At 38.7% G+C, this 14,904-nt stretch overlaps 1 protein-coding gene across 1 annotated transcript in view; it reads right to left on the reverse strand.

The window, feature by feature from the left end:
• The window catches only part of FMN2 (formin 2), a 315,875-nt gene that overhangs the window by 83,925 nt on the left and 217,046 nt on the right, over positions 1–14,904 (reverse strand). Inside the window, exon 19 of the mRNA XM_024131954.2 lies at positions 2,379–2,471. Coding sequence (XP_023987722.1) covers positions 2,379–2,471 — 93 coding nt within the window. The remainder of the gene's footprint in view (positions 1–2,378; positions 2,472–14,904) is intronic.

Genomic DNA, 14,904 nt, shown 5'->3' on the forward strand with positions numbered 1-14,904 from the left:
CAAATGGGACCTAATGAAACTTAAAACCTTTTGCACAGCAAAGGAAACCACAAACAAGACGAAAAGACAACCCTCAGAATGGGAGAAAATATTCACAAATGAAGAAACTGACAAAGGATTAATCTCCAAAATATACAAGCAGCTCATGCACCTCAATATCAAAAACATAAACCCAATCCAAAATTGGGCAGAAGGCCTAAATAGACATTTCTCCAGAGAAGATATACAGATTGCCAACAAACACATGAAAGGATGCTCAACATCACTAATCATTAGATAAATGTAAATGAAAACTACAATGAGGTATCACCTCACACCAGTCAGAATGGCCATCATCAAAAAATCTATACCTTGAGAAAACCATAATTCAAAAACAGTCATGTACCACAATGTTCATTGCAGCTCTATTTACAATAGCCAGGACATGGAAGCAACCTAAGTGTCCATCAACAGATAAATGGATAAAGAAGATGTACCACATATATACAATGGAATATTACTCAGCCATAAAAAGAAACGAAATTGAGTTATTTGTAGTGAGGTGGATGGACTTAGAGACTGTCATGCAGAGTGAAGTAAGTCAGAAAGAGAAAAACAATACCATATGCTAACACATATATGTGGAATCTACAAAAAAAAAAAAAAAAACAGTTCTGAAGAACCTAGGGGCAGGACAGGAATTAAGACGTAGACATAGAGAATGGACTTGAGGACACCGGACAGGGGAAGGGGAAGCTGGGACGAAGTGAGAGAGTGGCCTAGGGATAAATATATATCACCAAATGTAAAACAGATAGCTAATGGGAAGCAGGTGCATCGCACAGGGAGATCAGCTCAGTGCTTTGTTTCCACCTAGAGGGGTGGGATAGGGAGGGTGGGAGGGAGACGCAAGAGGGAGGAGATATGGAGATATATGTATACATATAGCTGATTCAGTTTATTATACAGCAGAAACTAACACACCATTGTAAAGCAATTATACTCCAATAAAGATGTGAAAAAAATAAAAAAATATTATATAATATAATCACATATCATGTGAACAAGTATATGAGTGACACACTCATTAACGTTTTAGGATGTGAAATCTAGCAAATTGCTTGACTTCTCTTTTAATGAGATATAGAATTAAGGACTCCTTTCTGCCCATAAGCAAAACAGAATATTCCATAAAATTACAGTTTCTTGATCCTAAAAGTCCACTGGATGGAAAAACTAAGACTCATTTCATTCATCATTAAGAGGTGAGTGAGCTGTCAGACCCATCTAATTTGTAACTAGAGGACACTGATTTCAGTCAAGGACTATTTAAGAATCAACGGGTAGATTTTCCACTCTAAGTCACAAGGACCTGAGGAAATGGAAATGACAATCACTCTGATACGTGACGGACAAAATTTCTGTTTCTATTGTCATGATTATCTTAAATGATGAAATGGTACTTTCCCATCTAAAAAAGAGCTGTGCTTAATGACATATCAAATTCCAGCATAACTCATTCACTGTATATCATCATTAAAGGCACTTGAACAAGCTATAAAAACCATAGAGGATGGAGCCAGTCTTCAGAGCACTACTTGGCCTCAGTCTCAGGTCATGTCAGTCTCTGGAGAATTCCTGAAAGAGCAAGAACCTTCCCAAAGCATGGCCTGATATAAATCTGATCTTCAGAAGATATGTATATAACTTTCCAAAGCAGAAATGTTTGGAGTAGTGAATGCTTTGATATAAGTTTCAAGGATTTCAATCAGCAATACATTAATAGAATTTTTATTAAAATTTTTTGTTTCTTTAATATTGTCTAAAATTTTCCATCCCTGCTTATTTCATAGGAATATAGGAAGAATCAATAAGATAACATTTATAAAGTTTATAAGTCCCTGGAAAAATGTGTTAAATATCCAGGGTTATGTGTACATCCTATAAAAGATAGAATATAATGTTTTGAAGATGAGAAAATCATCAATATACCTTGTTTTTGAGCACAATGTTTTGACAAAGCAAATAAATACCAGGTTGAACTGAAGTCATAAGTGTAGATAAAACTTAAAAGAATATCTAACCTTCTATCACAAAAAGATAAATATTTTAATGCCTTTAAAAATATATGCTATTTTATAAATATATATATATGCTATTTTAACTAATAACTATTGTATTTACTGTCATTAAAAAAACAAGAATAATGAATATTATTCACAAAACAGCATGTTTAGCCAATTGCTTCTCTGTCACAACTGTGTGATTCGTGATTAAACATCATTTATTTTTCTGCGATGTCAAAATAATCCCTTTTAAACCAATGCATATTTTTCAAAATGCCTTCTACCTTTCTGCTGAACAGGGAGGGAAATGCAACATATCTCTTCTGAATTTACCTTGAATAATAAATTGTTCCATGTTTTCTTTGAATGGCTGGATGTGCTCTTTTGAGGACACCTGGTACACTTTCCCCGCTTCAACCTCACAGGCTGAAATTAGAAAGAGACATTGTTCAGAATGTCACACTGTTAACAGTGCATTAAAACAATTAAAAATATATATTAACTAGTATTAGAAAATCCTGCTAACCACGATAACTGACATATGCATCTACACATATTTAGAAATATCCAATGCTGACAAAAGGTTTCACTTTAGGGGACTGTAAAAATAAAGTGAAAACAAATTAAAGTATAGTTGATATACAATATTATGTTAGTTTCAGGTGTACAACATAATGATTCGATATTTAAATACATTATGAAATTGATCACCATGATAAGTCTACTAACCATCTGTGACTGTACAGTTATTACAGTATTATTGACTATATTCCTTATGCTGTACATTAAACCCCATTACTCATTTAATATTTTATATTAAATTTAAGATTATACCTCTTATCTACTTCACCTTTTTCAACCATGCCCTCAGCCCCACCCCAGCAACTGTGGGTTTATTCTCTGTATCTATAAGAGTCTTTCTGTTTGGTTTGGTCATCTGTTTTGCTTTTTGGATTCCACATGTAAGTGAAGTCATACAACATTGGTCTTTCTCTGTCTGACATATTCCACTTGGCATACCCTCCAGGCCCATTCATGCTGCCTTTGTGCAAATGGAAAGCTTTATTTTTCATGTCTTAGTAGCATTCCACTGTGTGGGTAGGTGAAATATGTGGGCATATATATACACACACACATATGTATATATATGTATATATACAAAACATGTATACACACACACACATATATATTATGTGTATGTGAAACATGTCTGCTTTATCCATCCATCTATTGGTAGATACTACTTAGGTTGCTTCCAAATCTTGGCTATTACAAACAATGCTTCAATGAACATAAAGGTGTATATATCATTTTCAACCGGTATTTTTGTTTTATTGGTATAAATACCCAGAAGTGGAATTGCTGGAACATATGGTAGTTCTATTTTCAATTTTTCTGAGGAATCTCCATACTGTTTCCCACAGTAGCAGCATTAATTTTCACTCCCAGCAGCAGTGCACGAGGGTTCCCTTTTCTCCACATCCTCCTTGCCAATACTTGTTATTTCTTGTCTTTTTGATAATAGCTATTCTAACAGGTGTGAGGTGGTATCTCACTGTGGTTTTGATTTACATTTTCCTGATGATTAGTGGTGCTGAGCAGCTTTTCATGGGTTTGTTGGCTATCTTTTTGTCCTTTGGAGAAATGTCTATTCAGGTCCTCTGCACAATTTTTAATTGGATTGTTTGTTCTTTTTTATATTAAGTTGTCTGGTTTCTTTATATAATTGGGATATAAGCCTTTTATAAAATATATTATTTGAAAATATCTTCTCCCATACAGTAGGCTGTCTTTTCGTTTGTTGATGGTTTCCTTTGCTGTGCAAAAGCTTTTTTGTTTGAAGTAGTCCCATTTGTTTAATTTTGTTTTTCTTACCCCTGCCTGAGGAGACATATCTAAAAAATCATCCCTAGGACTGATGTCAAAGAACATACTGCTATTTTTTCTTGTAGGTGTTTTGTGCTTTCAGGTCTTATATTTGAGTCTTTAACCATTTTGAGTTTATTCTTATACATAGTGTAGGAAAATAGTCCAGTTTCATTCTTTTGCATGTGGCTGTTTTCCCAAAAGCATTTACTGAAGGGGCTGTCATTTCCCCACTGTATATTACTGACTCCTTTGATGTAGATTAATTGACCATGTAAGTATGGATGTATTTCTGGGCTTTCTCATCTGTTCCAGTGATATATGAGTCTGTTTTCCTGCCAGTACCATACTGTTTTTGTTTTTTTTTTAAGTTTCGTGAAAGTTAATACTTTTTTTAAAAAAAATAGGGGCTTCCCTGGTGGCGCAGTGGTTGGGAATCCGCCTGCCGATGCAGGGGACGCGGGTTCGTGCCCCGGTCCGGGAAGATCCCACATGCCGCAGAGTGGCTGGGCCTGTGAGCCACGGCCACTGGGCCTGTGCATCCGGAGCCTGTGCTCCGCAACGGGAGAGGCCACAACAGTGAGAGGCCTGCGTACCACAAAAAAAAAAAAAAAAAAAAAAAAAAAAATTATTCATTTATTTTTGGCTGCATTGGGTCTTTGCTTCTGCACACGGGTGGTGTGCAGGTTTCTCATTGCAGTGGCTTCTCTTGTTGTGGAGCACAGGATCTAGGTACACAGGCTTCAGGAGTTGTGGTACACGGGCTTAGTTGCTCCACAGCATGTGGGATCTTCCCAGACCAGGGCTCAAACCTGTGTCCCCTGCATTGGCAGGCAGATTCTTAACCACCACACCACCAGGGAAGTCCCCCTTACTGTTTTGATTACTATAGCTTTGTACTATAGTCTGAAGTCAGGGAGTGTGATATCTTCAGCTTTGTTCTTTCTCAAGATTGCTTTGGCTTTTGGGGTCTTTTGTGGTTCCTTGCAAATTTTAGGATTATTCTAGTTCTATGAAAAATGCCACTGGTATTTTGATAGGGACTACATTCAATCTGTAGATTACCTTGGGAAGTATGGACATTTTAACAATATTGATTTTCCAATCCATAAGCATGGTATATCTTTCCATTTATTTGTCTTGGCTTCAATTTCTTTCATCAACATCTTAGAGTTTTCAGAGTTCAGGTTTTTCACCTCTTTGGTTAAATTTATTCCTAGGTATTATTTTCTTGATGCAATTGGGATTGCAACAATTCTGTTCTGAGAGCATGTTCGTTAAGTCCAATTTGTTCTTAAGTCCAACAAAGTTAGCCCAGGTAGCCAACTAACACAATCAGCTATATACCGCTGCTTTTACACTTGCTCTGGACATCCTGGGCTTTAAATAAAGATACTACACTACTGTACTCTATACAGCACTGTAAAGTACACAAAAGTACAACCACTTGTAGAGGATGCAAGCACGTGACAATGTACACCAGTCACGTGAACTAACTGATGTGACTGGACATGTGAATGCATGTTCACATCTTTTGAAAGTTCGCAACTTGAAGGTTCATATGTAGGGGAATTACTGTATTAATGTTGTACCTTTTAACTTTACTAATTCATTTATTAGTTCTAATACTTTTTTGGTTGTGTCTTTAGGATATTTTATATATAGTGTCATGTCATCTGCAAACAGTGACAGTTTTACTTCTTCCTTTCCAATTTGGATTCCTTTTATTTCTTCTTCTTGTCTGATTGCTATGGCTAGGACTTCCAATACTATGATGAATAAAAGTGGTGAGAGCGGGCATCCTTGTCTTGTTCCTGACCTTAGAGGAAATGCTTTCAGCTTTTCACCATTGAGAATGATGTTTGCTGTGGGCTTATCCTACATGGACTTTGTTATGTTGATGTATATTCCCTCATACCCACTTTGTGGAGGGTTCTTATAAATAGATGTTGAATTCTGTCCAAAGCTTTTTCTACATCTATTGAGAGGATCATATGATTTTTATTCTTCAATTTGTTAACTGGAAAGGCTTTTCAGAGTCTACCTGCCAAGGCTCGCATCCAAGCTATTTTGAAAAGTAATCTCCAAGGACAAGACTCAAAAAAGATTAAAACGGTGATTCTAATGTGCATTACTGTGTGAAGGAGGGAGGGGTAGGAAGGAGGCTGACTGGGTTCATAGCTTGAGTGGCTTGGGGATGAAGAACACAGGAGGAAAAGCAGTTTTCAAAGGAAAGAAAATTAATTTGCTTTTGAACTTGCTGGGTTTTAAGATGACAATGGAATATCCAAGTGTAGTTTCAGCAAGCAGTTGGATTTATGAGTTTGCAGATCAGAGTGATACAGGAAAACTCTGAGTAAGACCACCTGAGAACAGCATATCCAGTGAGAAAAAGAGGGGGCCATGTTTGAACGCCTGAGCAATGCCAACTTTAATGAAGAAGCAGAGGAAGAGAAGGCCATGAAGAAAAGAGACGTAGAAGGAAATGTCAGATATTATAAGGAGAATCAGAAGTGAGCGAGGTTAGTGAGTCAAAGGGAACAGAGACAGCAAACAAGACAAAGGTGGAATTAAAACGCCCCCTCAATTTGGCAAATTGTGGCAACAGTTTCAGCAGTGCCAGGGACAAAGATGTAACAGCGTGAGGATGGAATGGGAAGTCAGAGACCACGGAAGTGGACCAGGAATCGGTTACCATCTTGGTCAGTGAGCACACGTGTTCCAGAACAAGTGTCCAGCAAGGCAAGGTGTGGGCTATGGGAAGAACGAGGGGCAAATGAACACAAACCCTTTACAGCTTCTGGAAAATGCTCCAAATAGCCTAGCCTAGTCTTGCCAACAGTGGGCAAGCAAATCGAGCTGCATGTGAAGAGAGGTGTGTAATTCACATGCACCGTTCCATCCTAAAGATGGATTTCAGAAAAATCTCATCCTTAACAATCAAATGTCCATAGATTAAGGCCAAAATAGTTCCTTCTCACCTAAAAGTAATGCAAGTGGCAGAGATACCACGCACACAAACCCCACAATACCTCAGTTTGGGTGTGGCAGACTTAGAATTACGACCAGTGGAATAAGTTACGTTCACTGAGCTCACCACTTTAAATGCCAAAATAAACAGGTGTTTCACATGTGTACTCTTCAACAAGAATTTTGAAAGTGAACACTGTTTTAAACTGAAATGAATGGTTTTGCTCCTTAAATAATCATTCCAATGAGAGGAACTCTCAATTTTTTTGGTCACTCTCCATACACAAGTGATGCACTTCCATGGACAAATCCAGTGTACAGGATACAAAAGGATAAAATGTACAGGCTACAAAAAGATAAAATATAAAATCTGTGACTTTCAAAATCTTAGTCAGCCTTTCTGTGCCTCAGGCTCTTTACCTGTAATACACAAATAGCAACAGAACCTGCCTCCTGGGGTTGTTACAAAGAATAAGTCAGTTAATGCACGTAGAGCACTTAGAACTGGGCCTGGTACATGCTAAGGTCCGTGTAAGTTTGCACCATCATTGCTGTTATTGTTATCTTTAGTTTTATCAGCAACAGTAGCACACAAAAAAGCAGGATGCCCAAGGGCTAAGAGCATGGGTTTTGGAGACTGGGTTTGCCTCCTGTCTCTTCCACTTACGAGCTGTATGTCTTTGGCGAAGTGGGTACCCCCTCTGTACCTCAGTCTCTTCGTCTGTAATACGGAGTTAATAACAGTGTCTACTTCGCTGTGAAGATCAAAGGATTTTACGTAGGTAAAATACACAGAGGACTGCTGGATACACAGTAAGAGAACTATCATGTTTGCAACAATTACTGTGACTGCACAATTACGACCACTGCTGGATACACAGTAAGAGAACTATCATGTTTGCAACAATTACTGTGACTGCACAATTACGACCACCGGACACCAGAGGTGCAGCTACTAACACACAACAAGAACACGGAACTCCCACCTCCTCAGTCTCAGGAAGCACTGAGGCAATGCTTCAGATTGTGGGAATGACAATTTTTTAAATTAATTAATTAATTAATTTTAAAATTTTTTGCTGCGTTGCGTCTTCGTTGCTGCGCGCGGGCTTTCTCTAGTTGCAGGGAGCGGGGGTTACTCTTCATTGTGGTGCGTGGGCTTCTCATTGCGGTGGCTTTTCTTGTTGCAGAGGACGGGCTCTAGGGCATGTGGGCTTCGGTAGTTGTGGCTCGTGGGCTCTACAGCGCAGACTCAGTAGTTGTGATGCACGGGCTTAGTTGCCCTGCGGCATGTGGGATCTTCCTGGACCAAGGCTCAAACCCGTGTCCCCTGCATTGGCAGGCGGATTCTTAACCACTGCGCCACCAGGAAAGCCTAAAGGGAATGACATTTATAGGGACAAACCAGGATGTTATCCTTTTTTCAAACGTATTTCTTATTGGTCATCACTAATTTTGACGTATCTCCCACTAATAATCAATGGCCACACAATGTGTGTGGATACAGTGGGTGACACACTTAGACTAGATGACCCCCCTGATCCCTTTACCCCTCAGTGCATCTATGTGCTCAGAGACAGGAGAGGCTGTAACTGCACAGGCAGTGAAGGTAGGAATCCCTGTCTGATGTGAGCAAGCCTCCAAGTTGTTTACTGGTGGGTCTAAGCATAAACACTCAACAAAGGGGGAGTCTACATGGTTGGCAATGGGCCTTCTTCTCACATTTGGCCTCAGGAAACATGAAAACTCAACATTTACTTATTATCATGAGCAACACCATAGAGGTCACTTAGATCATTTAAATGCATTTGCTCTGTTAGTAAGGGCGGTCCAAAGTAAAACTAAAATAATTCTAAATTACTTATTTGACATGAACAGTATCTATGTAAACAGCATAATTTTATGTAATAAAACTCCACAAGTTTGTACTCTGCAGGATTTAGGAGCAGACACTGGTGTGGATTCTTTTAGTTTCAACCTTGAATACACTGAAAGTGTCATAACATTCATAAGACATGAAGTCATGAAGATTAAGTGCCACGCAGATATTTACAGCCCCAAGTTTTGGGGATGCATGAGGACATTTCTAGTGACCAGGGGCCCAGTATTACTGAGGCCGGACTCTGCTCTCTCACCACTCATCTTGACACCGTCCTTCACTTAGAACTGAATTTTGCTTGCCTCTCACATCACATCCTCACCTTACTGTTCTCTGGTACAAAAAAAGAGGGAGACTGACACTAGGGCAGCAAGTTTCATTTCAAATACCAATTCTGGTCACATAACAGTGTGTACCTGAGGCATGTTCTTCAAAAGGATTTTGAAGAGTCAAAACGTAATTCAACAGGTTAGGTTAGATAACCTTTTCTTTATTGAAGTATAGTTGATGTACAAATTATATAAGTTACAGGTGTACAATATGGTGCTAAACAGTTTTTAAAGGTTATAGTCCATTTATAGTTACCATAAAATAGTGGCTATATTCTCTGTTATAAAATATATTCTTGTAGCTTATTTTATACATAATAGTTTGTACCAACCACTCACCACCCTTATTCTGCCCCTCCTCTTTCCCTCTTCTCATTGGTAACCACTAGTTTGTTTCTATTAACTGTGAGTCTCTTTTTTTTTTAATGTCTTCTATGGCCCAAACCCGTGTCCCCTGCATTGGCAGGCGGATTCTTAACCACTGCGCCACCAGGAAAGCCTAAAGGGAATGACATTTATAGGGACAAACCAGGATGTTATCCTTTTTTCAAACGTATTTCTTATTGGTCATCACTAATTTTGACGTATCTCCCACTAATAATCAATGGCCACACAATGTGTGTGGATACAGTGGGTGACACACTTAGACTAGATGACCCCCCTGATCCCTTTACCCCTCAGTGCATCTATGTGCTCAGAGACAGGAGAGGCTGTAACTGCACAGGCAGTGAAGGTAGGAATCCCTGTCTGATGTGAGCAAGCCTCCAAGTTGTTTACTGGTGGGTCTAAGCATAAACACTCAACAAAGGGGGAGTCTACATGGTTGGCAATGGGCCTTCTTCTCACATTTGGCCTCAGGAAACATGAAAACTCAACATTTACTTATTATCATGAGCAACACCATAGAGGTCACTTAGATCATTTAAATGCATTTGCTCTGTTAGTAAGGGCGGTCCAAAGTAAAACTAAAATAATTCTAAATTACTTATTTGACATGAACAGTATCTATGTAAACAGCATAATTTTATGTAATAAAACTCCACAAGTTTGTACTCTGCAGGATTTAGGAGCAGACACTGGTGTGGATTCTTTTAGTTTCAACCTTGAATACACTGAAAGTGTCATAACATTCATAAGACATGAAGTCATGAAGATTAAGTGCCACGCAGATATTTACAGCCCCAAGTTTTGGGGATGCATGAGGACATTTCTAGTGACCAGGGGCCCAGTATTACTGAGGCCGGACTCTGCTCTCTCACCACTCATCTTGACACCGTCCTTCACTTAGAACTGAATTTTGCTTGCCTCTCACATCACATCCTCACCTTACTGTTCTCTGGTACAAAAAAAGAGGGAGACTGACACTAGGGCAGCAAGTTTCATTTCAAATACCAATTCTGGTCACATAACAGTGTGTACCTGAGGCATGTTCTTCAAAAGGATTTTGAAGAGTCAAAACGTAATTCAACAGGTTAGGTTAGATAACCTTTTCTTTATTGAAGTATAGTTGATGTACAAATTATATAAGTTACAGGTGTACAATATGGTGCTAAACAGTTTTTAAAGGTTATAGTCCATTTATAGTTACCATAAAATAGTGGCTATATTCTCTGTTATAAAATATATTCTTGTAGCTTATTTTATACATAATAGTTTGTACCAACCACTCACCACCCTTATTCTGCCCCTCCTCTTTCCCTCTTCTCATTGGTAACCACTAGTTTGTTTCTATTAACTGTGAGTCTCTTTTTTTTTTAATGTCTTCTATTTATTTATTTATCTTTGGCTGTGTTGGGTCTTTGTTGCTATGTGCAGGCTTTCTCTAGTTGTGGCGAGTGGGGGCTACTCTTTGTTGTGGTGTGTGGGCTTCTCATTGCAGTGGCTTCTCTTGTTGTGGAGCACGGGCTCTAGGCACGTGGGCTTCAGTACTTGCAGCATGAGGGCTCAGTAGTTGTGGCTCATGGGCTCTAGAGTGCAGGCTCAGTAGTTGTGGCACACAGGTTTAGTTGCTCTGCAGCATGTGGGATTTTCCTGGACCAGGGATTGAACCCATGTCCCCTGCATTGGCAGGTGGATTCTTTACCACCGCACCACCAGGAAAGTCCCTGCTTTTTTAAAATTATATTCACTTGTTTATAGTATTTTATAGTTTCCACATATAAGTGATATCATACAGTATTTGTCTTTCTGTATGACTTTTTTTCACCCTGCATAATACCCCCCAATTCCATCCATGTTGTAGCAAATGGAAAAATTTCATTCTTTCTTATGGCTGAGTAGGATTCCATTCATCTTCTTTATCCATTCATCTGTTGATGGACATTTAGGTTGCTTCCATATCTTGATAATTGTAGATAATGTTGCTATGAAGATTGGTGAGCATGTATCTTTTCAAATTTGTGTTTTTGTTTTCTTTTTTTCAGATATATACCCAGGAGTGGAATTGCTGGATCCTATGGTAGTTCTAGTTTTAGTTTTTTGAGAAACCTCTATACTGTTTTCCACAGTGTCTGCACCAATTTACATTCCCACCAACAGTGAATGAGAGTTCCCTTTTCTCCACATTCTTGCCAACATCTGTTGTTTGTGTTCTTTTTGATGACAGCCATTCTGACAGGTGTGAGATGGTATCTCATTGTGGTTTTGATTTGCATTTCCCTGATGATTAGCGATGTTGAGCATATTTTCATGTGCCTATTGGCCATCTGTATGTCCTCTTTGGAAAAATGTTTGTCCAGGTCTTCTGCTCACTTTTTAATCAGGTGGTTTGTTTTCTTTGATGTTGAGCTGTATGAGCTGTTTATATAATTTTTAAAAAAATATTTATTTATTTATTTTTGGCTGTGTTGGGTCTTCGTTGTTGTGTGCGGGCTTTCTCTAGTTGTGGCGAGCAAGGACTACTCTTCATTGCAGTGTGCGGGGTTCTCATTGCGGTGGCTTCTCTTGTTGTAGAGCACAGGCTCTAGGCACATGGGCTTCAGTAGTTGTGGCATGCGAGCTCAGTAGTTGTGGCTCCTGGGCTCTAGAGCGCAGGCTCAGTAGTTGTGGCGCATGGGCTTAGTTGCTCTGCGGCATGTGGGATCTTCCCGGACCAGGGCTCAAACCCGTGTCCCCTGCATTGGCAAGTGGATTCTTAACCACTGTACCACCAAGGAAGTCCCTGTTAATATACTTTGGATATTAACCCCTTACTGGTCATATCATTTGCAAATATTTTCTCCCATACCGTAAGATGTCTTTTCATTTTATCGATAGTTTCCTTTGTTGTTCAAAAGCTTTTAAGTTTAATTAGGTCCCATTTGTTTATTTTTGCTTTTATTTCCTTTGCTTTAGGAGACAGATCAGAAAAAAAAGAATTGCTACATTTTATGTCAGAGTGTTCTGCCTATGTTTTCCTCTAGGAGTGTTACGGTTTCTGGTCTTACATATAGTCCTTTAACTGATTTTGAGTTTATTTCTGTAGATGGTGTTAGAGAATGCTCTAATTTCGTTCTTTTATATGTAGCTGTCTAGTTTTCCCAGCACCATTTATTGCAGAGACTGTCTTTTCTCTATTGTATATTCTTTCCTCCTTTGTTGTAGATTAATTGACCATACGTGCATGGGTTTATTTCTGGGCTTTCTATCCTGTGCCATTGATCTATATTTCTGTTTTTGTGCCAGTAGCATTCTGATTTGAATACCATAGCTTTCTAGTATAGTCTGAAGTCAGGGAGCATTATTCCTCCAGCTCCATTCTTCTTTCTCAAGATTGTTTTGGCTATTTGGGGTCTTTTGTGTTTCCATACAAATTTTAAAATTATTTGCCCTAGGTTCTGTGAAAAATGCCCTTGGTATTTTGATAGGGATTGCACTGAATTTGTAGATTGACTTGAATAGTATGGTCACTTTAACAATGTTAATTCTTCCAATCCAAGAATCTGGTATATCTTTCCACCTGTTTGTGTTGTCTTCAATTTCTTTCATTAGTGTCATTGGAGGTATGGTTTCAGACATGTTCCTGTATTACTGAGAACTTGAATTTTCTTTCTTTTTTAATTAATTAATTAATTAATTATCTATTTTTGTCTGTGTTGGGTCTTCATTGCTGTGGGCAGGCTTTCTCTAGTTGTGGCGAGCTGGGGCTACTCTTCACTGCAGTGTGCAGGCTTCTCATTGTGGTGGCTTCTCTTGTTGCAGAGCACAGGCTCTAGGCACACAGGCTTCAGCAGTTGTGGCACGTGGGCACAGTAGTTGTGGTTCACAGGCTTTTGAGCGTAGGCTCAGTAGTTGTGGCACATGGGCTTAATTGCTCCGCAGCACGTGGGATCTTCCTGAACTAGGGCTCGAACCTGTGTCCCCTGCATTGGCAGGCGGATTCTTAACCACTGGGCCATGAGTGAAATCCCAAGAACTTGAATTTTCTGCACTGTATCAAACTCAAGGACACCAGCAGTCATTCTCAAAATAGTAGCTGGCAGCTGCCAACCTTAGGGTCTCAAGGTTTCCCCTTGTAACTAAGCAACCATTTCAAACCCCATGCGTCCTTGCTTAACAAACACCCTTACTTCTTGCACCTCCAATCCTAATTCTTGACAAACAAATTACATAATTTTGCAGTTTTTGCCCAGATAAGCCTTCCCCATTTTGTAGTCCAGCAAAACACAATTGAAGTGCTTCTTGACTTTTGGTCTCCCAGGCTATAGCCCTCAGTTTGGCTCAAATAAAACTGTTTTCTGTTCCTATTGTAAATTGTTTATTGCTTATTTACACTGACATAAATAATGTATTTTCCTGTTTGCATTTTCAGTGTTCTGATGTTCCATGCTGAACTGATGATATTCATTTTAAAATCATAATAAAAATATTTTTTAAAAGCTATTGGTTGCATTTGAATTGAGTTTATAACATTTTTTCTTTCCTTGAACAAAAGTCAATAAAATCAGAAATTTACAATGATAAATACAAATGTTACAAACAAATATAAATCAATACAAACAAGTTTAAGGACTGATTTTTCCTAAATATGTATGTCTGGATACAGACATTATTTCAATGTCTGTGAAAGATACAGGTAATGAATTTTAAACACTTTCAAGTCAGATACTGAAGGTGGGGAGGGTAGAGGATACAGGGAGGAATGTGCGTGAGAACATTCTTGCCCGGTTCCAGGAACTTAATTACTCCATGCTCAGTGCATGCGGAGTTGAGTCATGTGGCGAGTGGAACTGTTTCGACCCAAGAAAGGCACTGGAACAGAAGCCATCACTTGGCATCCAGAGAAGCTACTACAAGTTTTGACAGCCAAAATATTTTAAAATAATACTCTTTTCAAAGGGGAAAGATAGAAATATTGATACCTTGTCTAGCATTGAGAATGAAAGTATTCATAGTCATCCTTTTGGGAGGCTACTAATAACGTTAATCTCAAATAATTTAAGGTCTTTTGCTCAAACCAGCAGTTGACCTGTGGTGAGACCAGTAGCTAATGAGTCTCTGGCACTAGTATTATAGCTTAGCAGATGGTTCTAAACTAATACTCTGGAGCGATCCTAAGAGAGAAGATGGGGTTCTATTTCTGGATATGCTGAATAGCTTTCTTAGAACAATCTTACTTTGATTAAAATTAATGGTTTTAAAGCTAAACGTCTAAAAGGAGTAAAAAACTCTGCTGCTTGCTCTGCTTGTTTTCAGAAAATAGTATTAACCACATAAGGTAATCCGTGGGATTGGAGTGAAGGTTTTACCCTACATTAGTTTTATTAATGCATAATGTGGAAGATGTGGAGAACATCTTGACATGGAAAAGAATGAATAAGTTAAATTTTATCGTACA

The sequence above is a fragment of the Physeter macrocephalus genome, chromosome 20 (assembly GCF_002837175.3).
Source record: "Physeter macrocephalus isolate SW-GA chromosome 20, ASM283717v5, whole genome shotgun sequence".
Lineage (NCBI taxonomy): Eukaryota > Metazoa > Chordata > Mammalia > Artiodactyla > Physeteridae > Physeter > Physeter macrocephalus.